Source organism: Python bivittatus, unplaced genomic scaffold, assembly GCF_059951505.1.
Source record: "Python bivittatus isolate LINGU-HERP-01145 unplaced genomic scaffold, Pbiv_v1 ctg000370_np1212, whole genome shotgun sequence".
In the NCBI taxonomy this organism is placed as follows: Eukaryota; Metazoa; Chordata; class Lepidosauria; order Squamata; family Pythonidae; genus Python; species Python bivittatus.
Genome location: NW_028277062.1, coordinates 1,650,587 through 1,674,678, shown reverse-complemented (window position 1 = coordinate 1,674,678; position 24,092 = coordinate 1,650,587). Strand labels below are relative to the sequence as shown.

The following is a 24,092-nucleotide window of genomic DNA, read 5'->3' as shown; positions in this document are numbered from 1 at the left end:
GAACGCTGCCCTGACCCGAGGCTGCCGTGCTAGAGGCAGGCCTGGATGGGCATGCAAGGTGTCTAGCGCACAGCCTCCTCCTCTCCTTGTGGATGCAACCTGGGCTCCTCTGCCAACAGCCACAGGCTGACGTGTCCCTTCTCGACTACTTGGCTCAGGCAGGGTGGCTCTCCCAAATCCTTGCCAGCCCTCGAAGACCGGGGGCTGCAGTGTGAAACCAGGCCGCCACAGTTCAGCCATCGCAGCGTTTGGCTCTGCTGGGGGCTGCTAAGGCTTTCTTGAGGGAAGACTGAAGGGCCTGGCCAGCTCAGCAGGGACGTGCTTGAGAGGGTGTCGCAATGGCTGCTTGGGAGAGCAGGTAGTGGAGCTCCCCTTTGGAAGAGGCCGGTTCTGTTTCCAGGACCTCCCCACTCTAGTGTGTTCCAGAGCGCCGTCTTGGGGTTGGTTCTGTCGGCTTCAAGGGAAGCCACAAAGCCTAGGTCCGCCCGGAGCCGGTAGAAGCCAGCCAGAGAAGGCACCAGTACGTTGCAAATGTTTATTCAAAAAGCCTATACATTCTAAAACAATTCTATACACGCTAAAAGAGCCAGCCGCCTTGCTCATTTCTCCCCTCTCCCTTCCACAAAATCCTCCTTGATCGGAGTGCACCCTGAGAAGAAGCGACTGGTGTTGCTCAGGAGTCGCTTCCTCCGCTTCTTCATCGTTGGCAGCAGGGGCTCGCCGGCCTCCGGGGGGCCCGGGGGCAGGAATGAGGTCAGGGCGCCGTTCTGGGGGGCCAAGACCTCTGGCTCCAGGGTATCTTCCAGGACCTGGTGGGGTGGGAAGACGGCATAGGAGCTGAGCTGAGCTGCCAGACCAGAAAGGCCCACAGAAAGGGATTCTCAACCGTGCCGGGAGCTGGACGTGGCACGTGGGCAGAACAGATTCCCAAATTAGTCTCTGAAGCAGGACAGAGCCAGGGCTGTCTGCATTAGCAGGCGGTGAAAGAAGACTAGGTCCTCCACCACCTCAGAATCTAGTCAGGGGCCTCTGCAGGGAGGGGGATCCAAAAAGTCAAATTGGCAACCATGACCCTGCGACTGAAGGCCTGGTCCACCACCTCGGAATCTAGTCAAGGGAGTGGAGGTACTCTGGGGAAGAACCCACTCTGTTCTTGGCATGCCTCCCCAACCCGTCTCGCTTGAGCGTGCTCCAAAGCACCATGCTGCACTCTGCTCTCCTGTGATGGATGGGTTGCAGTAGAGAGCAAAGTAGAAGGGCAGAGGGACTGGAGACCACACAGTCCAGAGCAGGAAGTGGGAAGCGTAAGAGGTTCAGGGTAGCCACTCCCTAGAATCTCCCAGGGTAGATCCACTAGTTGCAGTAGTACAGATTTAGTCTGGCAGGATTCTGTCTATATGGTGTAAGCAATAAAAGGACGGAATTTGGATGAACTGTTTCCCTGTTGTTCTTGGATTGGGCCTGAAATCTCTGCCTGCTTCAAGAGAGATGGCGGGGAAAAGAGTTTATTCCAGCTTCCCTCTTCAGGCACCAAGTGAACCCCAGGAATACAGTACCCGGGGGTCCTCACAACAACTAGCTGAGAAAATTTGTCTAGAGAAAACACCCTATAGCTACAAGCGTTAATGCATCCTATTTCTCCACACTGCACAACATAACATTCCTTGCTCCTTTCTTTTTCTTATTTTTAAAAAGATCCCCAGTTGGCTAGCTGAGCATCCAGTTCTGGCTTGCTAAACAATGGCCTCCCCCGATGAAAACTCAGAGCCCTCCTATTCCAACCCAGCAGCCTCTTGGGCTGAGCCTCTACCTTTCTTGTCGGTGTGATGTCAGGAGGCTCAAAGAAAGTGTCCCCTTGGGTCACCTGGGTGGGATCTTCCAGGCTGAAGGTGTCTTGGAGACTGCCCATCTGCTCATCCGTAAGCACCCCTTCCTAAGGGAAGAAGAATGGCGGCCATTAGCTAGAAGATCAAGCTCACATCAGCCCAATGATGGCACTTGTTCTGATGAATGGAGTTGGACAAGGAGGGCAAGTCTGGAGACTGTGACAGGCCAAGAGCTCTCCAAGGCTCCAGGGCTGTGAAAACAAACTCCCTTTTCCTGACCAAAGCAACTTAACGACGTCATAAATAGGGAGAGATTTAGCAGTTTAGGGCAACTCTCCTCAGCCAGCTGACCTCCAGATGCATTGGAGCAGAGGCTCCATGGTTCCCAGCTGGCGCAGCTGTGGGATAATGGGACCTGCAATCCAACACACCTGGAGGATGGCAGATTGAGGACAGCCGTGGTAGAGATTTGAGACTTGCCCTCTATTTAGTCAGAGCCAGCCAAAGAACCCACAAGATTATCTTGACATTCAAACTTGCAGATCTGAGCCTGCGACGCAGGAGAGAGCAAACGCCACCAGCACCAGCACGGATGAGACCAAAAGGCATCACGAAGGGACCAGTCAGACACATACGAGGAAACCATTTTTCATGTCCCCAAATTCAGAACCATTTCTTCTCGTGTCGCAGAAAAAAATCCCCTTAGGAAGACAAAGATCTGTTTTCCTCTTGTCCTCAACGGAACACACATTTAATCTGTCAATTGAATCAGTGTGGTTGACCAGCTCCAGATCGTGTGGATTTGGTTGGAACAAACGGCAGAGAATCCACCCTTCTGCCCTCATGTGGCATGCAAGAACCCTTCCAGGGACATACAAACCAAAAGACCGGCTTTTCCTTAAAGCCCCTCATTTTTGACCCGGGCAACGTTAACCAATTAACGGGTCAATCAATTCTGCCCTTTGAATCTCCTTTCAGCAAGTGAATCCCAGGGCTGCAAATGTCAGTTCTGCTGCTGGACAAAACTGCTGCCCCTTTTTTTCTTTTAGCCTCAGAAGCCTGCTCTGCCCTGTAACGAGGCTGACCTCCTCTCTCATTACGCTGCTGCGGGCTGCCGGGCTCCCTTGGAAGAAGAGCAAAGAAGCTTCACCACCGGGAGAAACTCACCAAGACGCAGTTGTCCCGGTTCCGACACTTCTCTGCCTCACAGCGACAATCCTGCGAGCAGGCCAGTTTCTGTTTCCGGCAGCCGCACTGCTTGTTCCCACAGCGGCCTCTGCAGGCGCACTAGGAGAGGAGATTCCCCAGGAGAAAAGTCAGAGAGACACCCGTCCAGGAAAGGGCTGTGATGGGGAAGCACCATCGCCGAGACCCGCCAGGCCCCGTGAGCTCTGGGCTCAGCCAGCCATTCCCCCATGCCAAAGAAAGAGCAGAGGGGCTGAGAAGACAGTGAACTCACAGAAACCAGGTCTAGCGTTAGACAAAAGGAAGGAGTGGTGCTTGAGACGAGTCAAAAGAGAAGATCCCAAGGGCCTGGTGCTCACATAGAATTCCAGCCTGCGGGAATTCTTTCTAGCGACTGAAGGTTAGCATGCTGCCACGTATCTTGATCCCTCCTGGCGATATTGAGGCCATCAGATTACTCACACGTCTTGGCCATTTGAAATCATTTGTTTTATATTTATTTAGTCCTACAATTGATACCCAGAAGTGAAGGTGTTTAGACAAACCTGGCTGGACTGCATTCAGTGGGTAAAGATGGGAATTCAACAAGACAAAATTTCAAGGGTGACTGCAAAACCAGAAGGGAAGGCAAACCTCTGCTCAATGGCTGTTTGCTAAGATGGAAGAAGGGAGCCCCCATGTTCAGAAGCTGTCTACTGAAAACTAGAGGACAACAAATTGTATGGAGTTACTTCCCCGTCACTCTCATACCCCTAAAAAGCTCTTTCTGATTCCTCTGGCAATTTTGGTGGGCACCCACTCGGCATCTTCCCCTTCTTCGTCCAAATCATCTGATTCGGAGAACGGTTCTTCCTCGGCCATCTCAGATTTAGGCTTCGCGTTGGTTGGCCGGCGGGGCTTTGGCTGAGGAAGGTAAAAGGAGGAAGAAACCTGAGCTCCTAGCTGAAGCAGAAAACGAGCAAAGGTAAATGTTACCAGCCTAGGATCTTTCAGACTGTCAGTTTGGCTAAGCCACGGCCAGCCCTGAAGCCCAGAGAAGGGAGCTACAGACTAAGACAATGTTTCTCAACCTCAGCAACTTTAAGATGTGTGGATTTCAACTCTGGGAATTCTGGGAGTTGAAGTTCACACATCTTAAAGTTGCTGAAGTTGAGAAACACTGGACTAAGAGCCGAAAAGGTTCTGAGTGACCCTTTCAACTCTCATCTCCTAAACGTTTTCTGCAAACTAGCCACCCTCCAAACATCTGGATGGAGACTTCCAGAATTCTTAGCCAAGAACAGGGCTGCTCCTAAGTAGGGCCAGTGCGTGGCTGCTGTTTATCGGCAACAAGGCCAATGAATATATTAGAGTTTGCCTATTTCTCATCCCTGCTGACTTGTCCAGGCAACAAGACAGACTTGTGATCCCAGCCACTGCCTCGGTAGGCTGTCCCACAGGACACGCACCTTGGGTGGAATGTAATCAAAGGGAGATTCTGGGGTATCTCTGAGGCCGGGGTCAGCTTTATACATTTTCTGGCCACTGGCAGCCTGAAGAATCTTCAGCTTCTGCAGGAAGGAAGGTGGACAGTGAGTTGCACTGCACAGCAAGAGGCTAAGCTGCCTCCCCGGGCGCTTGAGTCATCCTTGGACCCACCTGCTTGGCGGCTTCAAGCTCTTCACAGAGCTCCTGGTTCTTCTCAAAGACTTCTTTCATCTTGCTGAGCTCTTCGTCCTGCTCACAGAAGAGGAAACGTGTGAGGCCAAGAGCCCTCCTGGGTTGGACAGAGGCCCGGCACTGGGCTACTTGTAGGCGAAGGCTTTTCCAGGGGAGGTTTCCTCTCAAATCTGGCCTCAGTCAAGACTCAGCTGGGCTGAGTTTGGCTCCCTGATGGCCACTGTGGCTTGAGGGTCCCCAAAAGCTCAGGTAAGGGCTCCCAGAGTTCCTCCTGAGTACCAGATTAATGCTTACTATGGCACAGGGGACAAGTTATTAAATCAATATAATAATATTGATTATTGAGTCCCTTTCCATTAAATGGAAGCAAAAAGTGAAACTTTGTCCTGGTTCTGCCCCATTTGCAGCACAACTCTGGCAGAGCCTCTGTTCATCTTCCGGCTCCTGACAGAACTGAACTCTGCTTGGTTTAGAAGGGCAGGGGCTAAAAGAGGCAGCGGTTACTTTTTCCTGTCCTCTCCCTAAGCTGAAAACAGAGCCCTCCAAAGCACTGGTTCCCTGCTTCTTCTCCGGAGCTGCCAGCAAGGAATCACTAGGCCCTCCACTCTCTGCGTGTGGCCAAAGGAGGGGTTGCTGGACTGGCTGCCTGTTGTCCTGAAGTGCTGCTGAGGCCTGCCTGGCTTTAAGGACGTCGCCCCCTGGCCTTTACCTGGAATTTGAGTCGCTCAAGGAGCTGCTGCTCCCGTTCCGAAATGGAAGCTTCGAGCCTTTCCTCAGCTTCTTCCTTGTGCTGGATTTGGCCGAGCAGGTAGAGAATCTGTGAAAGGGGACAGGAAAGGAAGTGGCGGCGTCTGGAAAGTGAAGGCGAATCCAACTGGGCACCAGTGGGATTGGTCCAGTAAGTGCAGGTCCCATGATCCACAGCTTCCCCAGCCTCCCCTTTCTTCTACTGAATGTCATCTGCCCACCAGCCTATCTGGAGAGGAGTCCTTGAGGGTGCCAGACACCCTTCCTGCTCTCTTACTATGTCCTTTCCCTGCTTCCTCTCACTGTTATTAAATGAAATTTACCTGGTTGTCTACTCACTAAGCAACTCTGATGTGACACCCACTTTTCTCTTTGTGTCAAATTTTAGTGTGTAAATTCCTTGGGAAACCCTTTTATGATGCATTCAATTTTATGCATCTTGCGGATGCTAGAGAGACACTAATTCCTGGTCAGGCCATCGCAGACCCATGAGGCATTTGAGGTTGAAGTTGTCATTCCAGGCACACCCAAGACAAACATTCAAACAGGAGATGAACCCTGGATTCCACATACTCAGGACCAAGGCTAGCCCTGATCAAACCATCAGGCTGGTTCAACCACCAAAGGGAGTGGCAGTGCTCAATGGGGCAGAGTTCACTAAGTGGGACACCAAGCCACCATGTTCCACAAAGACCCCCAAGCCTGCAAGCTGAAAAAAGGAGCAGAACCCCATTCCATGAGGCTCTTGCCTTGCTTCACAAAGGACTTGTTCCCAGTCCCCCTTCTTTGCAGGAGATTAGCAAAGGGTGGCTGAACCGGCAACCACTGCCTTTAAAATCTGCTGGCAGGGTCTGAAGGGTAAAGGTTTCTACTTCTGTCTCTGGTAACAAGAGCCACTAGACACCTTTATGGAGGGTTGCTGCAAGGGGAGGGCACCCTACCTAATGCAGCGTTTCTGCAGGGGGAGGGTGTCTTTGACAGTAGGTCGTACCTTCTCCTGATGGTCCTGCTCCACCTGGACCAGCCGTCTCTCAAGTTCCGCTTCCGTGTCGGCAGCCGCCTTCCGCTCCTCCAGAAGCAATTTGTGCACGTCGGCACAGGTGGTTTTGCTCTGCTGAAGGCGACTCTCCAATTTCCCATCTTCAACTTTGGAGGAGACCAGCTTCAGGAGCAATCAAGTCCAGGAGGCAACATTAGAGGAGTTTCTGAGCAAGGTACCTCTTCCAAACCCACCTTTTTCCCAGCAGAGGACATGTGAAGGTTGGACCTCCTCTTGGAGATACCAACTGAGCCACATCTTTGGGACAGACAACCCAGCAAGTCAGTCCCTTGCTCCGTTTCTGAGGGGCCACCGCTTCTCCGTTGCCCCTAAACTTACTTCGCCAATCAGGTACTTGATGGCGCACTTGGCTTCTAGAATGGTGGCAATGCTTTCCCAGCGCTGCTTGGTCCGGTCTCCGGTCTCTGCATCGAGCAACTTCTGTTGCAGATCTGCAATCTGGGCACTCCTTTGGAAGGTGGAGTCACAGAATTGGTGGATATTAACTTGGAGAAGAGGGCATCTTGAGAACGAGGCCACCTCACTCCCCGCTTACGTTCGGATGGTGACAGAGACACTTATGGGGGTGCCGCCAGTCCACCTCTGTCCCTTCAGCCCTTGCCACTCTAAAATATCTACAGCAAAGATTCCATGAACAAGCAGGCAGAAGAAGCAGGCAAAGGTTGAGGTGATAGCAACCAATTTATGAACTTCAAACATCTTACAGGACCGGAGAGTTCCATATTGCCAGAGAGAAAAGGGGCTCTGCAGCCCTTCTGGGGGACAACAGGGAAGGGCCAAGACTGCTATCCTGTCCTGCTTTGGGGCCTACTGGAGGCATCCAGTTGTCATTCATGGCCTTCACTCCAGATGACATACATTCTTCATTCCACATTTGCTCTTTTGACCATCTAAGGGGAACAGCTTCTCACGCTCTCTTACCTGAGCTCCATCTCTGTCTCCAGGCTCTCGATCTGCTTGCTGATAGAATGGTCGATTTCCGCAGCTTTATATGAAAAGGTGCGTCTCTGGGAGCAATGAGAGAGAATTGAGCATCCCAAGCGGCTGAGAGAGGTGGGCCTAATTCCATTTAAAGCTTCAGGAGCATTTTCCTGGGAGGGGAATCACCTCAGAGGGGAAAGCAAGCCCGCTTCTGAAGACCCGCCACATGCCCTGGATTCAGAGGGAACGGCCCCTTCTCCTTCTCCCCCGGCCACTTTCCCTGCGTTCCAATGCTCTGGGAGCTGCTCACCTTATATTTTGTGGGGAGGTTCTCCCCGGCCTCCTGCTTCTCTTTCAGCAACGCAATCTCCTTGGCCAAAGTTTTGCGATCATCCAGAAGGTCATTAAGGTGGTGTCGAGCCTCTTCTATGCTCACAAGGACCTCGACTTCATTCATGAGCCAGTTCTGGTGTGGAGGAAAGTATCTTGGTGCAGGGTCCCCAGGGGAGTCTCTCCCAGTCAGTGCCCCCGAGTTGCGCTGGGGCAGGGACACCCAGTAAAGAGGGCACGCCTGCTTCCCCAGCTACTGGGACCCTGAGACCCAGACCAAGCTAAGGAGCAGAAGGGGCACTGCTGGAGCTTTACCTTCACCCGGGAAGCAGCTCCTTCAAATCCGCGGTTCTGGTTCTCCTTTCGCTTAGTAGCTGCTTCTTGCTGTTTCTGGAGAGCCTCCTTTAAGCGTTTGTTAGCTGCAGCAGCCTGAGAGAGGGACGGGGAAGGTCAGAGTCTTGAAAGGCAACCAGAGATATTCTGATTCAGGCCCTCAATTGGGGAGTGACCAGAGGACAATCTCTCTGTCAAACCCAGGAAGGCCAATCGATGCGTTTTGAGACCAAAGAGGAGAGGAAGATGGAAATAGAATCAAAATAATATTCTCAGCTTCTTGGAAGAAGGGTGGGAGATGGACCATTACAGTTCTGCAAGTAGACTGAACAGAGATTGGTGACATCCTCCCTTCCCGATCCACAGATGAGCCGGGACCCTCACTGACTTGGAAGGCAGCAGTCTTAAAACTCTGGTTTTAAAGCCAAATCCACAAAATTGAGGTGGTGAAAGACAGAAAGGTAAGAAAAGCAGAACTAAGAGGTTGGCAAGAGTGAAGAGGGAGCGGTTCCCTCAAGGTCCTATCCCAAAGATCTCCAAAGGTGCCCTTTCCTGTGAGGGAGGTTCAGTTGCTGCAGTTTGCCGAGAGTCGGTGGGCATATAAATTTAATATATTGTTATCATCATCATCATCATTATTATTCACCAGCATTACCATTCCAAGAGCCAGCACACTGGAGTGGTTAAGCTCTCAGACCTGGAGCAGGGAGACAGAGGGGAAAGTCCCCACACATTGGAGGACGCTGAGCAAATCATTCTCTCACAGCCCATCCCACCTCACAAGGCTGTTGCTGTGGGATAAAATTACGGGAGGCCCCAGGTGTGCTGCTTGAGCTCTCAGAGCAAAGGCAGGATACCAGCACCAACATAGCAATTAGCCCAGTCTGGGTATCTTGGAGACCATTTCCCATCTCATCCAAGCCTCGCCCTCTGCAACCCTCGTCATCATTAGCATTATTATTTTAGGACAAAACCCGGAGACTTCTGAAAGAGAAAAGGAGAGAGCGTCCGCAACCCCTCACTTCTTCGGCTTTCCGTCGGAGGACGCTGGCTTGCTTCTGAAAATCTTGCTCCAGCTTGACACGTTCGTACTGCCTCTTGCGATCCTGAGGGCGAGACAAGAGTAGGAAAGGCTAGGCTGGCCGGGCCAGGAGGAGGAGGAGGTGCTCGGGTCAGCACAATGCTGATCCAGGTCTTATCAGCTGAGATGTTGGGACATCATGACCGGGTCAACTTTGAGCAAGAATATGGGAGGCAATCCATATTCTATCCAGTCCAAATCCATTCCATGCCAACCTAGTGATTTCCAGGTGAGTTGGAATATAACTCCCAGAATCCCCAACCTCATGGCTATTGGTTGGAATGCCCAGCAGTTAGGGGAACAGTAGTCCAACCGACCTGGAGGGCACCAGCTGGGGAAAGCTGATCTGTTGTTTTATTTACATAGGGAGAGAAGAAACCCCGCAAATGGGTGAACATTCTCTCTTGCTTGCTATGGTCTAAGGCCAGTGTTTTCAACCTTGGCAACTTTAAGACATGTGGACTTCAATTCCCAGAATTCCCCAGCCAGCCATGCTGGCTGGGGAATTCTGGGAGTTGAAGTCCATACCTCTTAAAGTCGCTGAGGTTGAGAAACACTGGTCCAAGATGATTAACCTCTACATTTCAAACATAAACCCCCTAGATGCAGGCAGGCAGTCACCCTCTGTGCTAGGAGAGCTGATTTGAAGGAGGATGCTTTTCTGTGAAAATGACCAATATCCAACTCACCTGGGCCTTCAGCTGGATGACTTCCTTGTCCTTCTGCTGCTTCCACTGCCGAAATTTCTCAGCATCTTCTTTCATCTGCCGAATCAGCTGAATGCGTTGGTTTTTCATTGCCTGCAAGCAGAACATGAAGAAGAAAAAACAGCTTTTGGAAAAATAGTCTGTGGGAATGGTGAATTGAGTTCTAGTTCTGACAAGTTCAGGAAATCATTCTTAAAGGACTGACAGGACCAGGATGCCTCACACTGTACAGGCAACCTTTGGGAACTGATTATATCACTAACCACCTTCATTTTCCATAATTAAAGGATCAAGTTTCCAAATGTTTCTGTATGTCATACATGCACGCATATATACTACATACATCTATGCATTTGCTTTCCTAATATTATCCCAAGATGTTTTTCTAGCACCCTAAGGAAATGCCAACCACACAGCTGCAGGATCAGCCCAGAGCCAACCAGCCCACAGTCTCAGCTCTAAAACTTTTGCGGCTCCTTCTTGCTCCTTCTTATTTCAATGTTGTTTACCCGAATCTCCTGGTGGAGCTTGCACACTGTCTGCTCGCTGGATTCTTTCATTTTCAGAAGCTTTGACTGCTCCTTCAGCTTCTTCTTTAGGTCGGTCATCTCCCCTTCCAGCTCCTGGAGACGTTTCCGGCGACGTTCACTCAGCCTGAAAGGAGATTGGAGCCAGGCGGTCTGAGTGCAGGACCCATTTCAGAGTCCCTTCCCTAACGGCTAAGCCCAGGAACCTGTGTTTCTTACTTGGCCTGAGTGACATCTTTCTTGGTCATCTGAAGTGTGAGGACCAGGTCTTCCTTCTCTTTCTGGAGCTTGGCAACCTCCACTTCTAGGTTCGTGATGTTGATCTTGTCAAAAGGAAAAGGCAACTTAGCTTCTTTCAACGGGGGGGAGGGGGGGGCAAGTTTTCAAGTCAAACTGCTCAAATGCCGCAGCCCAGAGGGCTACTTCCAATGGCCAACCAGCCTCACCCCCCTGCTCATGCCTCTTGATTAGCAAGATGTTTCCTGTGATTCTGATAGGGAACCCTAATGGAAGCTCAAAAGAGGCTTTGCAGAGAGAAAAAGAAATCAAACACCAAGGAGCAGGATGGGGGATGCCCAGCTTGTGAACATTAGGTGCAAAAAGGATAGGGGCTGATCACAAGCTGAATGTCAGCCAGCAGTGTGAGGGAATCTCTAAAAAGATCAGTGCACTTTTATGGTGCATCAACAGAAGCAGAGTTTCCAAATCACCCAGAGTTAAAATTCCTTTCTATTCTGCACTAGTCAGCACCCCCACTCCCCACACACACTTTGTGCTCCAGATCCACTTCTGAGCAGCCAGCAAAAAGCTGGGCCTGGCAAAATGCCACCCGGGGGCTGTGCTCCCACGCCCTGGCCCGCTGGGTCTGGTGGTGCTGCCCACAGCCCTTACTTGGGACTGGCACTGGATGGGTTCCAGCTGGCGGTCGCTCTGGGACAGCTTCCGAGCCAGAGCCTCCTTGAGCGCGAGGGCTTGGTTGAGTTCTAGCAGCTCCTTCGACATCTGAGCTTGCTGGAGAGCATGTTGAGCAGCGAAGTCTTCCGAAGACTGCGGGGCCTCCAGTTCTGTCGCAGAGGCCTGAAGAAGAGAGAAGGGGGTGACGGTGGTGGTGAATAACGTTAGCGCTCTAATGAAAACAATGCAAAGCAAAACACGCCGTGCCCCCTCTTTCTCCTGAAGGTGAACCCTAGAGAGACCAAGAGAGCGAACACCTCCTGAAAATGGTGAGCCAGACTCAGCGATAGGGCTGGGGACAAAAGAGCAAATGCTGTCTCCCTTTCTGCCCTGCATATTCTTTATTTAAAAAGAAAAGGAAAAAAACATCTTCATTCAATCCTTCAAAGAGATCTTGGTGCAGACAGCAGAAGAGTTTAAATTCATGTCATCAGAACATCATTGGGTTTGTGAACAACCTCGCTGTGTTCCTGGATGAAGAGGAGTTTGGTAGCACCTTTACAGAGTAACACACTTAATAAAAGGCAGCAGCTTTCGCGAGTTAAGCTTTTCAGACCATTTGTTCAGCTGAAAAAATGCTACCAGACTCCTCCTGACTTTTAGCTACCACGGACTAACATGGCTTTCCTCCCGCAACTTGCTCAACACTTGCAAAGTGAAAATCAAGATGCCGCGATTTTAAACCAAATTTCCCAAGAAACAGGACGTGTCGGAGCTTTTCTCTTTACTTTCCAGTTTACTTTAAGCTACTAATAGAATCTGTAAAAGATACATTATATGGTATTTAACCAATTTAAAGCCAAGGCGGACAAGGCAAGTGGACCTGTGGAACTTGTACAATAAGTACCAATTACCAAAATCACCTGCAAAGTACTTCAAGACTTCAAATTCCAATTTGCACAATTCTTTGTACAATTAATTGAAATGGAGCAGCGATATATATTCTGCCAGACAAGCATCCATTTGGTTAAAAATAAAGTAATTCAAGCCAGCAAACAAACCAGATGAAGCAAACTCTGTCAATATTTACTTACAGGATCAGAATTCTGCTGTGTCACGTCCATGTCAGCGATAGCAGGAGAATTTTCATTCTGTAGAAAACACGAAGTTTAGGTTGCCAAATACCACGGTCCCCACACCTTCCTGTTTGCTGCAAATAATTTTACCAAAAAAGAAGAGAGCGGGGGCATTGTCTTGCTCCCAAGAAAACAACATGGATGTGTTTGTAGAGTAACCGCAAATATTACACGATGGGTAAGTAGGTTGCAATTTTTCTAGACTTCCTTAAATACTGGAATTCTGGATCATCTAACAAAGATGAACCATATGAAGATTCAAGAATGAAAGATCTCTTTGATATAGCACATTTTTTCCCCTCTCTCAGGTTAGAAGTGCTGGACTGCAGGGAAAGACCTGGCCAGCAACTCCCTTTGCAGAATGCTACTTGCTCGACCCTGATTCTGTTCTTTATCTACTTTGGAAAACCTCACAAGCCCGGGACAGTTAGATGCAAAGCTCAAGGGAAATAAAATGTCCCTAAAAGAGCGCCTTGTTTCCCCTCCACAAGAGAAAAATATCTTCTTCATATAATGCTACAGGATTCGCTTCAACACGATGCGCTAACGGCCATCACCTTGGAAGGACTTAACGGAAGATAAGACCACCGTTGGCAGGCAGTCTTGATGCCTCTATGTCCCATCTGGAGCATGACTCCTGGGCCTCTGGTCTTACTTATGTGCCTCTGTCACTACGGTGAGGACTGAAGATGGACCAGACTGACCTCTGGCCCGCAGGACAGCACGCTTCAGCTTTCACTGAACCTTCCACCCCTAGACCCAGTACTAGCAAATGTGGCCCACAATAAAATAAACAAGTTGCTTTGCAGGTTGAACCGGTCTGGGATCTCCTTCAAGGAGGTCCCCGTTTGGGATATGCCTGGCTCCTGAGCCTGCTGACAGCTGTGCTACCCTCAGAGATACCCGCGTTCTTCTGGATAACCCTCACCAGCAGCTGAGTGATCATCTGCTGTAAATGGCGAAACAGCTCCAGGTGCTCTTTCAGTTCTTCATCCTCCAGAGATTCCAGCAGCTTCTGCAGGTCGAGTTTCAACCTGAAATGTCAAGACCTAGATTTGGAGACGTTTTCCACACTGCAGATGCGGTTGGCTGATAGCTTGCATTTTGTCCAATGACACTGCATGTGGGGGTCGCTTTTCCCCCTTCTCTTATGAGCATTTCCCCATCAACAAAGCATGATGGAAAGACACACACACACAGAGAGAGCAACAGATCAGGTCATGCAACCAGAGCCTTCTTTTTCCTTTTTGCCTAAACCAAGAGCTCCAAGCAACGTGTATCTCCCTTTCCTTATTTTTGACCCAGCTGATTCCTTGCCATCGCTGTGGATCTCATGCAGCAGGTGATCTGCAAGCACGTGCACCAAGCAGGTACTTACGCTGCATGTTCTCGAAGCTCCTCCAGCTTCATGCCGATCCTTTCATTCTGCTGCTCTGTCTACAAAAGTGGGAAATGGGTTGTGACTCAGGAGAGCGTCTACGATGCATATTAACAGGAGATCGCACATACCCTCCATGCACACCTCCCAGGTTCCCCAAGTGGTGGATTTGGCCTGGAGCCCAGGTCAGCCTTGGACACATGCTATTTCTTTTTCTTCCACATCTACTACACCCTGGGAGAAAGCCAAAAAAAGGTCTCTTGAAAACTGATCCAGATTACAGGAAGGGGAGGGATAAAAACCTGGAAAGACGTGGATCTGGCTGCATTTTTCACAAAAGCAGAATCTGTTCCTTACCACAATGACCCTCTCCAGCATCTGAGCAACCTGACCAGCCGCTTCGCTCAAGCCACGGCTCAGTTTTTCATTCTCCTCCAGGAGCGAGTGGTTTCTCTCCATCAGAGACTGGAGGTTTTCTGCAGGCTCACCCCTACCGTTGGGCAGAACAGAAGCATTAGACCTGTTCTGGTGCGCCTGCAGAAACTGAAGCATTCCTATACTTGAAGCTGCTACTTGATACACCCTGAGTGGAAAGGAAGTTCCAGGAAGAGAATAAGGACAGCTCTGTAAAGGTCACCCATAGGCCAGTTTGGGCTAAAAATGGCTTCCTTTATTTTATGCTGAGACTAGGAACATTCACTTACGTTGGAGAGATCATTACTGCAGACAATTTAATTTCCCTCCAACAACAAACCGTGTCTTAGGGAAACACAGCACAATCGAATTTAAGAAGAGAAAAAGGAGGTGGGAGACTTCCTTGGGGGAAGAGAAAATCGTCAAGCCTTCAGGGGCTGTGGGACCACCAGTCCTTACCGAAGAGACACTGGCAGAGTTCCCCCATGGGCTTGGAGCAGTAAGACTTGCAACTCTTGGACCTGGAGATTAGAGCAGAGACCAGGGGTGTGAATTTTAGAATTTTACAACTCTTTAAAAAATGTAAGGTTATGACCCTGTTCCAGTCAATGAGAAGATCTGCAGGGACACTGAATGTATTCTCACGGCTGTGCCCATCTTTAATGCCCACTACCTCCCTTCCTTGATCTAATGGGCAAAGTTGTCCATATTTATTACCTGCAGCCTCAACCGGCTGATCTCAGCAGCTTGAGGGTCAATGTTCACAATTGGCTTGTTCTTTATTTTTCTGGCACGGTCAGCGTAGCGGAGGGTGTTCAATGTCTCTTCAAGGTTGGAATCTGCCGGGCTCACGCAGGCAATCATCAGGGTGTGGCTGTTGCCACCCAAGGAATCTGAAATGGAGGCAGGCTTTTAAAATGCCCTAGGCTGCATTACTGCGGCAGGAAGAGCAAGTCACAATATACATTATATATACATCCCTTCTCCATCCCCACACAGGCCTGGCGTTCCACTCTCACCTTGCAAAAGTCGGGTCAGCTTGGAGTCCCGGTAAGGAACAAACGTGCCCTTCTTGGTTTCGTCCCCGAGAGCACTGATGACATTCCCGAGACAAAGCAGCCCTTTGTTGATGTTGATGCCTGCAGACATCGATGAAGAAAACGGCTCGTCTCAGACAATCCTTCTGAGCGATACCTTCACCCCTTTGAGAAAAGGGCAACTGGGATGTCATGCCCACCCTCCTTCTGGAACATAAGCCAGCTAGATCAGCTATTTCCTTGGCTTATCGTAAGGGAAAAACGAAGGGCCGTTGCTCTGTGCTCCCAATTGTTAGCAGTTTCACTCCCCCAAAGAAACAAGCCCGCCTTTCCCCCTTTACCTTCTCGCAGGCGATCCCCTTCCGCTTTCGTCTTCTTTTGCCTCTCTGAGCCAGCCAGGTCAACCAAGTGCAGTTTTGAACGAAAGCTGACATTCCTGAGCCAGAAGCATAAGGTTTACTCACAGGGCAACCAATGGAAAAGGCTGGGATTTGAGAAATGGCTTATTACAGAGTATTTAAAACAGTAACTAGATCTCCTGGAGCCCAGTTTAATTAAATTAGAAAACCCGCAAGAACTGAACTTGGGAGCGGAAACAAGGGGTTGTTTTTCTGTTTCTGGGGAAGAAATGGTGAACTGAAGATGGCTTTGCTGAGTGTGGAGCCAACGAATGTGGCAGAATGAAGAGCCAGCGAGGGGACCGGCTCTTCAGGGTTCCTCCCCAGACAAGGAGAAGACTTGGGACCGCCCACAAGGGCTCCAGATGGTTGCTCCTCACAAGGAGACCGCAAGACAGCAGTCTCTGGCGGGTTAGTGCTCTGGGAGACGAGGGAATAGCCAGTGGATTTAAAAATGACAGCCTATAAGAATGATATGGAAAAAGACGCCACTGGATATACAAAAGAAACCGGCTGATGTCTTAATAATTAAAAGGGATATTCAAATAACAAACCAAGAGAGTGACCTGGACAACTTTCCTCTATTGGATTTACAAAAGAGACTTGTTAAAGTTTTGAAGAATTTTGTAAAAAGGGACAAAGAAAGAATGAAAAGAAATCAAGTTCTAGGACATTATTTGAAGGGACTAAAGATCATTAAAAGTAAAAGGGAGGAATATAAAGTTGCTTTATTCCATCAAGATTAAAATAGATGTTATCTTTGACAACCCTTAATGGACTTTTGTTGACTAGGACTGAATGAGGTTTTAAGGATTTGTTTATAGATGTTTATAGAGATGGGATATGGGAAGAAGAGGTCATATGTTGTACTTTATGAGAAGGTGATAAGTTACTAAAATTGTTTATACTTGTTGTGATGAAGGGGAAGTTATTCCTTTTCTTTATTTTTTTCTTTTCTATTTTTCTTTCTACTTCTTAATTTTCTGCATTTTCTATTTTTTCTTTTTAATTCTTTTATTTTTCTTAGTTTGTATTCATTTTTATCTTTTTAATTGTAATGTTTAATGAAATTACTACTAAAAAGGGGGGGGGTTCTGTCCCTCAGTATCTCTTGTGTTCCTGGAATTGCTCTTATCAGAAAAGCCCCAAGGCTGCAATCTCTGTAAAAAGGTTGGTGATCCAAAAGCTTTTCTTACGCGTCAGCCTGGCTTTTCTGCTCCACAGACACTGTAAAGATGGCATGGGAGCGGGACGACTGCGTGTTCATTGCTGTGGCCGCCACTGTTCGGGAGTTGTTGCCTTGCTCCAGGCAGAGGACAGTCTCCTGCGCACTGGACACCATGTGCTCCGTCAGACCCACAATCTGTATTGGGGCAACAGGAGGAGAAAAGGCACTTTCCTTTCTCCTGAGGCAGGCATCACTCCATGTTCAGAAACCCACCAAGCTGAATTTTGGCCCATGACTATGACTTTGTAAAATACGGATTCACCCCCCTTGCTAGATCTGCTTCAGGTTCCAGCCATCGAGATTCACAAGACCATGATTGCACCCTTGCAATCATTTGGGAAGAAGGCATCCATTACAATCATTGACAAGCGTACTTCTCACTAGCTACTATGCGTAATCACACGGAGAACAGGAGACTCTCTTCCTTTTGGGAACCTTGGGGTCCAAAAGGAGGATCCCCTTAAAATGTCCCCCAAAACAAACAAAAAAACCCAACCCACCCTGTTTCAGTCCCCCTTACTCCAGAACTACCCTTGTGATGGGCTGGCCTTCAATTTCTAGAGTCCTCCAAATTGGAGAATTACAAGCTTGTGTGTACTACAATAGAGCAAGGGACAGCTAAGGTAAAGTCTTCTGCAACCTAGACCTGACCAGACATCTCCAGCTCTGATGGCCCCCCATGTAAACGTAGGGTAAGCTCAGCCCCCTTTAGTTCTGAGTCCAGGCCAGGATGGGCACCTGCGGGAAAACGATTAATTGGATGGTAGTGGCCTGGCTTCTGAAGATATTTTATGTCAGTGCTCCTCAACCTTGACCACTTGAAGATGGGTGGACTTCAACTCCCAGAATTCCCCAGCCAGTCCACACATCTTCAAGTGGCCAAGGTTGAGGAACCCTGCTTTATGTTACTCCCTTAAAAGTAGTAAAGTATTAATAAATAAATGATCTTACCTTAATGCCTTCCTTGGGGTCTTCCCGAATGCTGATTTGAGAAGTCCGTTCTTTGCTTGGTGCCAAGAGGTCCAAGATGTCTTCATTGTAGATCTGAAGACGTTAGAAGAGAATCAAACAGAACAGAGGAGACATGAAGAGAAGAACCAAATTTAAAGTGCCCGAAATCCCATTTCTGCTTTAGAAAGACACTGAAAATCAGGCTTCAGCCAGGCCACATTTCATGACCCCAGGTGATAACCGATGTGGGGTGGCTAAAACTTTTTAACATATTTCCTTATAGAATTATTTAAATTGTATACATTTTGCATTTCGATTGTTTTGAGTCTTTAACATAAGCTAACTTGTCTTTCTGACTTGATGGCAATAATAATAGTAGTAGTAGTAGTAGTAATAATGGCGGCTGAGGCTTCAAGTTAACTGGCACAGAGTTTATGTGGAATGGTCTTTGAAACACAAGTCAAGTGTTGACAAATCAGCTAGCTAGCTGGCTGCCTGCTTAACATAACCACCCTTTAAAAGTGCAGTAAAAATGTTTCTAAATTGTACTTTAAATATATTTATTTACTGATAACATCTGGAACGTTGACTGGTATTCTGGTGGCCAAGGCACAGCCCTGTCATTTACTTGCTCAGCCTCCTTGGCACTGTCAGCTCTTCCTGCTACGCCATTAGCAAATGCAAGCTTGAGGGCCTTTCGGGAATCTAATCCCACAACAGGGTCTCCTTTATTCTTCCAAAAACAGAGAATTTTTTGCTTAAACTTACTTCATTTAATTGTATGTTGTTAGTAGGCTTTATATGGTCTGGTTTATTATCTTATTTTTATTTATTTATTTGTCAAATTTGTATGGCCGCCCATCTCACAAAAAGTCACTCTGGGCAGCATACAATGATCAAATAAAACAACAATATAAACATAATTATAAAAAATAGAAATGGTCCTTATTAAAAATTAAAATATATCAATCACAAAGCATGGAGTGAGTATATCAACCACAATAGAGCTAACCTAACTTTGGGCGGGAGACTGTTCCAAGGCAGGCATTATGGAAGAGAAGGTGCACCTCCTGGGACCCACCAAGTCTAAGTCCCTAGTAGATGGTACCCGCAACGTGCCTTCTGTGCCAGATCTAATGGGACGGGCAGATGCAATCGGGGAGAGGCGGTCCCTCAGGTAACCTGGCCCATGCCATGAAGGGCTTTAGAGATTAAAACCAGCACCTTGAATTGCATCCAGAAGTGGACTGGCAGCCAATGCAATTCGTGGGGCAGAGATGTAACGTGTACTGCTCTAGGGGCACACATAACTGCCCACACCGCTGTATTCTGCACTAGTTCAAGCTTCAGAATAGTCTTCAAGGGCAGCCCCATGTAGAGCGCATTGCAACAGTCCAATCTGGAGGTGACCAGGGCATGAGTGATGTGAGCAGAGCTTCCCGCTCTAGGAACAGGCGCAACTGGCGCACAACATGAAGCTGTGCAAAGGCCCTCCTAGCCACGACTGCCTCCTGCTCTCCGAGCAGGAGTCGTGAGTCCAGAGAACCCACAGACTGCGCACCGGGTCTGTCTGGGGCAGTGCCACCCATTCAGCACCAAAGATGGCATAGTCCTAGAACTGGCAGGCCCCCAAACCCAAAGCCACTCAGTCCTGCCAGGGTTCAGCTGAAGCCTGTTGTTCCCCATCCAGACCCTCACAGCCTCCAAGCTGTTCATGGCATTGTCTAATTCACCAGGGGCAGAGATGGAAAATTGGGCATCATCAGTGTACTGCTGATACCTCACCCCGTGACAACAGATGAGCTCACCCAGTATCCTCCGAAGATGCTGTGCAACCACCTTCCCAACCATCTTCCCCCAAAAGAGGAGGTTAGATACTGGATGAAAATTGTCCAGTGTAGTGGGGTCCAGCGATGGTTTCTCGAGGAGGGAGCAAATCAAGGCCTCTTTAAGAAGTACAGAAACAACCCCCTCACTCAAAGAAGAATTAACCATCGCTGGAACCCACTCACACATCACCTCCTGGGCCACTTTAACCAGTCAGGAGAGGCATGGATCTAAAGAACAGGTGGCTGAGCTCACAGTCCTAAGGACCCTGTCCACTTCCTCAGGCCCAACCCGTTCCCAGTTAACCAGGTAAGACTCCTCCCCAGGTATCTCCTCTGAACCCACCACAAGGCTGAGACCAAGGAGCTGGAATGCGAAACCGGTATACAACATTTTATTGTACTGTTAAGTGTTCATTTGTTCAATACCCCACTCAAATGGCCAGTCAGCCAGATCCTTCTTGACTGTTCAAATGCCCAACCCATTCAGAGGCCACCAATGGTCCTAATAATTACAGCCCTGTTTGGATTTCAGAAACCTGAATAAGGAGATTGGCGCCTTGGCTTTGAATATAAGATGGAACCTACCTCCAAATAGGAGACTTTCAAGGTAAAGTGCCACTCCACTTTTTGTTTCATTTCTTGGAAAAGGAGTGTTATCACCCGGGGAATGGCTCCAACAGTGGGATCATTCTCTTGGTCAGCGGTGTAAGCCCCACCCATGGAGTAGGTTTTCCCGGAGCCTGTCTGCCCATAGGCCAAAACCGTGGCATTGTATCCTATGTAATGACAAGCACAAAACCAAGTTAGGGTTACCTGCATAGCCCTTAGGCACTTCCTTAAGGCAGGAACTTGGCCATTCGAGTTCTCACAGCACAACTGAGATACCTAAAACGGGCCAACATATGCATTGCCAGATCTTGACTATTACCTCATTCAGGTACTGCTTTGAAACTTCATGGTTCATAACCCAAGCATATCTTGGTGCTAATATTTTATATATTATACCGGGTTAGCTATATAGCTACAATTACATTAGCTACAGTATATTTTATTTTCCACTCCCTGTTACAGTGAATGAACTACAGTCTGGTGACCCAGGCCTAGCAGCCTACCCAGATGTATTGGCCGACAAACCTCATCATCCCCAGCTAATGTGACTATTGTGAGCAGCGACCTCACTGGGATAAACTGCTCCTGATCTAACTGTGAATGGAAGACTGTCTGGGACCTTCCAAATAGATTGCCTTTATTTCCATGATGGAAAATGAATACATTCAGCAGGATTGCTGTTTTATTCCAAGTTATCTTTACAAAATGCAAGTTTAATGGGCAGAAACAGCCAGTGTGACATAGTGGTTAAGAAGGTGAACTAGGAACAGGAAACCCAAGTATATGTAGCCTTCAGAAGAGAAAACTGGGATGAGATATGACAGCCTTTTTCAAAGAATTGAAGGGCTGTCACACACAAAAGGGAGTGGACTTATTCTCTATTACCCACCAGGGCCATTGGCCAAAAGTACAGGGAAAGCAGATTCAGATTAGATAGGAGCAGCAAATTCCTGATGACAAGAACCACCAGCAAGTGGAATTGGCTGCTTCGTGAAGGGATATCTTCTCTTTCAGTGGAGGTCTTCCAGCAGAGTTAGATAGCTATCTATCCGAAATGCCTTAGCAGGTCTTGTACCAAGCCGGAGGTTAGACTCGATGACTTGTGCAGCCCTTCCGACTTTATGATTCTACCACCTACATCTTGAAGGACCTATTAGGTAAAGCGCTACACTTACTCAGTTGCGTGATCTTCAGCAGCTTGCTAGCCACCCTCTTCAGAAGTGCGGGATTGGGTTCCCCAACTTTATTCCCAGCCTTTGTCTTTATTGAAGGTAAAAGGAGATGTACCCCAGCTCAGAAACTCACAGATTCAAGACTGTAGCTCTGGTATTCTCATTTACCATAAATATTGTTCAGATAATAGATTCCAAGCTGGAAATATTGCACTTCTAAGAAGTTAGCTATTCCTAAGCATACAGTACATGCTTTTTGGAAACACAAAAGATTAAGTTTGCCTCCAGGATACTGTCCTTTCTACTGAAGATTCCTCCCGAATGTTCAGCTTCTAGAGGCCCTTACCGGAGAAAATACCCCTTACAAGGGGGGCAATGCAGGTACTGAACACTTCCTCCTGCTCAGTTGATGGATCAAACACATAATCATACGTGAATGGTTTATCCTTGCCTAGAACCACCTGTAGAAAAGGAGGAGAAAGAGAAGAACAGTACTGTGCAATGTTGTCTTCTCACATTAGCGTGAGACGCTCCCAGATGAGCTATAAGATTTCAGTAGTCAAAGTGTGCAGCACCTCCCAGCTGTGAATCTTTCCTCACCTGTGGTTCTCCAGGGACAAAAGACAAACACATGTGACAGCCCTCAGAAATTTCTTTAGGAACGAGCGGGCGGCATCTCAGTGCCACCTTCACCGGGATTACCCGGTCTTCCTCTTTAGGCATTTTATATTCTTATCTTCCTAAAAGAAATCACAAACGTTATGACACACACAAAATACACATGTAGCTGTTTTTGCAGCAAGCAACAACTTCCAAACATAGCCATCCAGGTATAGGTTGGTAATGATCAACTGTTCAGCAAGGAGAAACACTGTGTCCAAAAAATTGTAATGACTGTTTTACAGCTTTAGGACTTGTTCATTTTTTTAAAAAGTGAATTCTAGGCCTAGTACAAAGGCAAGAAAATTAAAAAGCTTTTCTAAGCCTTTGATTAAGCTGCTCCAGTCAGTATTTGGAAAAACACAAAATAGCTTTAAAGCCCTAAGGTTACAACCCTATATTCCTACTGAATTCAGTAGGCCTGATAAATGATTAAACCCACAGTTCCCAAGATAAGGGCTAGGTCCCTCACTGAAGATCATGGTGATGAGAGGAGATCTTGAAAAAGCCCAGGAAATAATATAATTGTCATGAAAGTAGAAAAATCCCCCATGCTCCAGGCAAGATCTGCTTGGGCCAGACATCCCTCAACTGAAATTCACATCAAGAACAGCCACCTACACCTGACTTAGCTATTGGCAGGCTGACAACTGAATTCCTCATATGAATATTGCTAATGCTACGACTCATATTATTCTATAAAAGTAACCTTTGAGCTGAGCTCAACCCCTTGTGATTCCACAGAGACAGTCATAGGGATTTCTTGGCAAAAGTACAGAAGCGGTCTGCCACTGCCTTCTGGGATGTTGCAAAACTTCCTGGCCCAAACCCTTCGGATTTCTTAATGGTATCCCATCCAAATGCTAACCAAATACAATCCTATTTAGCCTTCTGAGCCCAGCCAGGCTCCACCAACCGCAGAGGTATAACTTTCTGTAGAGTACAGACATATGCCCGCAAGACCTCATGGCAAAACTCCCCAGTAAACCAGATCAGCATTATGCCTCAGCTGAGGGTGAGAGAACTGAAAATCCAGGACTGTGCTAGCAAGAAGTAAAAATTAAGCCGTGGATCACTGCACCCCTTCAGTTCTCTATTATTCAAGTCATCATCACCTGTGTTCTTCCCTGCAATTTCCAGCCGACCTGGCACCTCTCGGCTGCCAAGCAGCACCCTTCAGCCCAACCTCCCATTTCCCCGCTTTTAATAAACGGACAAATAAATAAAATAAGCCTAAATCTGCCAAGCCCTTCAGGACGAGTCGCTGGGCCCAAGAAGAAAAGGCCGCGGGGCCACCTGCTCCAAAGGGGCCTCGCTCCTGTTCCCCTAAATTTAAAAGCCGAGGAAGGGAAGCTCAAACAGACCCGAAGCACCAAGGAGGAGCGAGCAGGCAGAACGGGAGGAAGCGAGCGCCGCGGCCGCCGCCCGGCCCGCAGACGGCGGTTACCTGCTCCGAAGGAAGGGCTCCTCGGAGGGCCAAACCGCGGGGCGCCGGGCGCGGCTGTTACCCGGCATCGGGGCTCGCGGGCGCAGCAGGCAGAGGCAGCCCCTCCTGCCGGGCGCCTGGGCTCGAAGCGCCCCGGGTGCCTGAGGGAAAGAGCCCCCGGCTCGCCGCCGAAGCCTACCTCGCAGGGTTGTTGTCTGAAAAAAAAAACGCCGGACGGAAAAAAAGGCGGGGGGATGATGGGAACCGCAGCAGCGGCGGCGGCCCCTCCTCACCCCGGCGGCTTCCGAGGCCTCCCGGCGTGGCTCCGGCGCCTCGCCCGGCAGGCGGAAGGGAAAGGCCGCGGAGGCGCCGCTGCTCGCCCGCCGACCGTTGCCCGCCGAGCGCCGGTCCTTCCACGACGTTCAAACGTGGCGCCAACCCGGGTGGGCGGGGCGCGTCGCCCGTGACGTCACGGCGCCGCCGGCAGAGACGCGCGCGCGCGTGCGCCGTGGGAGGGTTTTGGGGGCTTGAGGCCGCGAAGCCAGACAGGGGTGCACGTGTGCCGCTGGGGACGCATCGGGAGG

The 24,092-nt window shown here is 48.9% G+C and overlaps 1 protein-coding gene across 3 annotated transcripts; it reads right to left on the bottom strand.

Annotated features, from left to right (window-relative positions):
• Positions 1-504: 504 nt before the first annotated feature.
• On the bottom strand, positions 505-23,971 carry KIF4A (kinesin family member 4A). Of its 3 annotated transcripts, none has more exons than XM_088142270.1 (31): positions 23,530-23,971; positions 22,023-22,162; positions 21,769-21,883; positions 20,227-20,417; positions 17,813-17,905; positions 16,830-16,996; positions 15,577-15,671; positions 15,218-15,337; positions 14,916-15,091; positions 14,658-14,719; positions 14,142-14,274; positions 13,785-13,843; positions 13,335-13,440; positions 12,365-12,421; positions 11,268-11,453; positions 10,596-10,699; positions 10,359-10,503; positions 9,832-9,942; positions 9,084-9,167; positions 8,044-8,157; positions 7,709-7,864; positions 7,399-7,484; positions 6,796-6,925; positions 6,409-6,579; positions 5,380-5,487; positions 4,650-4,727; positions 4,460-4,561; positions 3,762-3,914; positions 2,994-3,113; positions 1,811-1,933; positions 505-809 (listed from the first exon to the last, which is right to left on the bottom strand). In XM_088142270.1, the coding sequence occupies exons 2-31, from the start codon at positions 22,143-22,145 to the stop codon at positions 600-602; spliced, it is 3,678 nt and encodes a 1,225-aa protein (XP_087998396.1). In that variant the 5' UTR covers positions 22,146-22,162; positions 23,530-23,971; the 3' UTR covers positions 505-599. The 3 variants fall into 3 exon arrangements, with proteins under 3 accessions (XP_087998396.1, XP_087998397.1, XP_025030741.1); XM_088142271.1 differs by having other exon boundaries at positions 23,708-23,971; XM_025174973.2 differs by lacking the exon at positions 2,994-3,113 and having other exon boundaries at positions 22,023-23,971.
• Positions 23,972-24,092: the final 121 nt, after the last annotated feature.

Coding starts and splice junctions, on each gene's coding strand:
- KIF4A (XM_088142270.1), bottom strand. CDS start 22,145: ATGCCTAAAGAGGAAGACCGGGTAATCCCGGTGAAGGTGGCACTGAGA. Junction 13,844..14,141: donor TGCTGGAGAGGGTCATTGTG/GTAAGGAACAGA, acceptor CCACTTTTGTAG/ACAGAGCAGCAGAATGAAAG. Junction 7,485..7,708: donor ACCTCCCCACAAAATATAAG/GTGAGCAGCTCC, acceptor CATTGCTCCCAG/AGACGCACCTTTTCATATAA.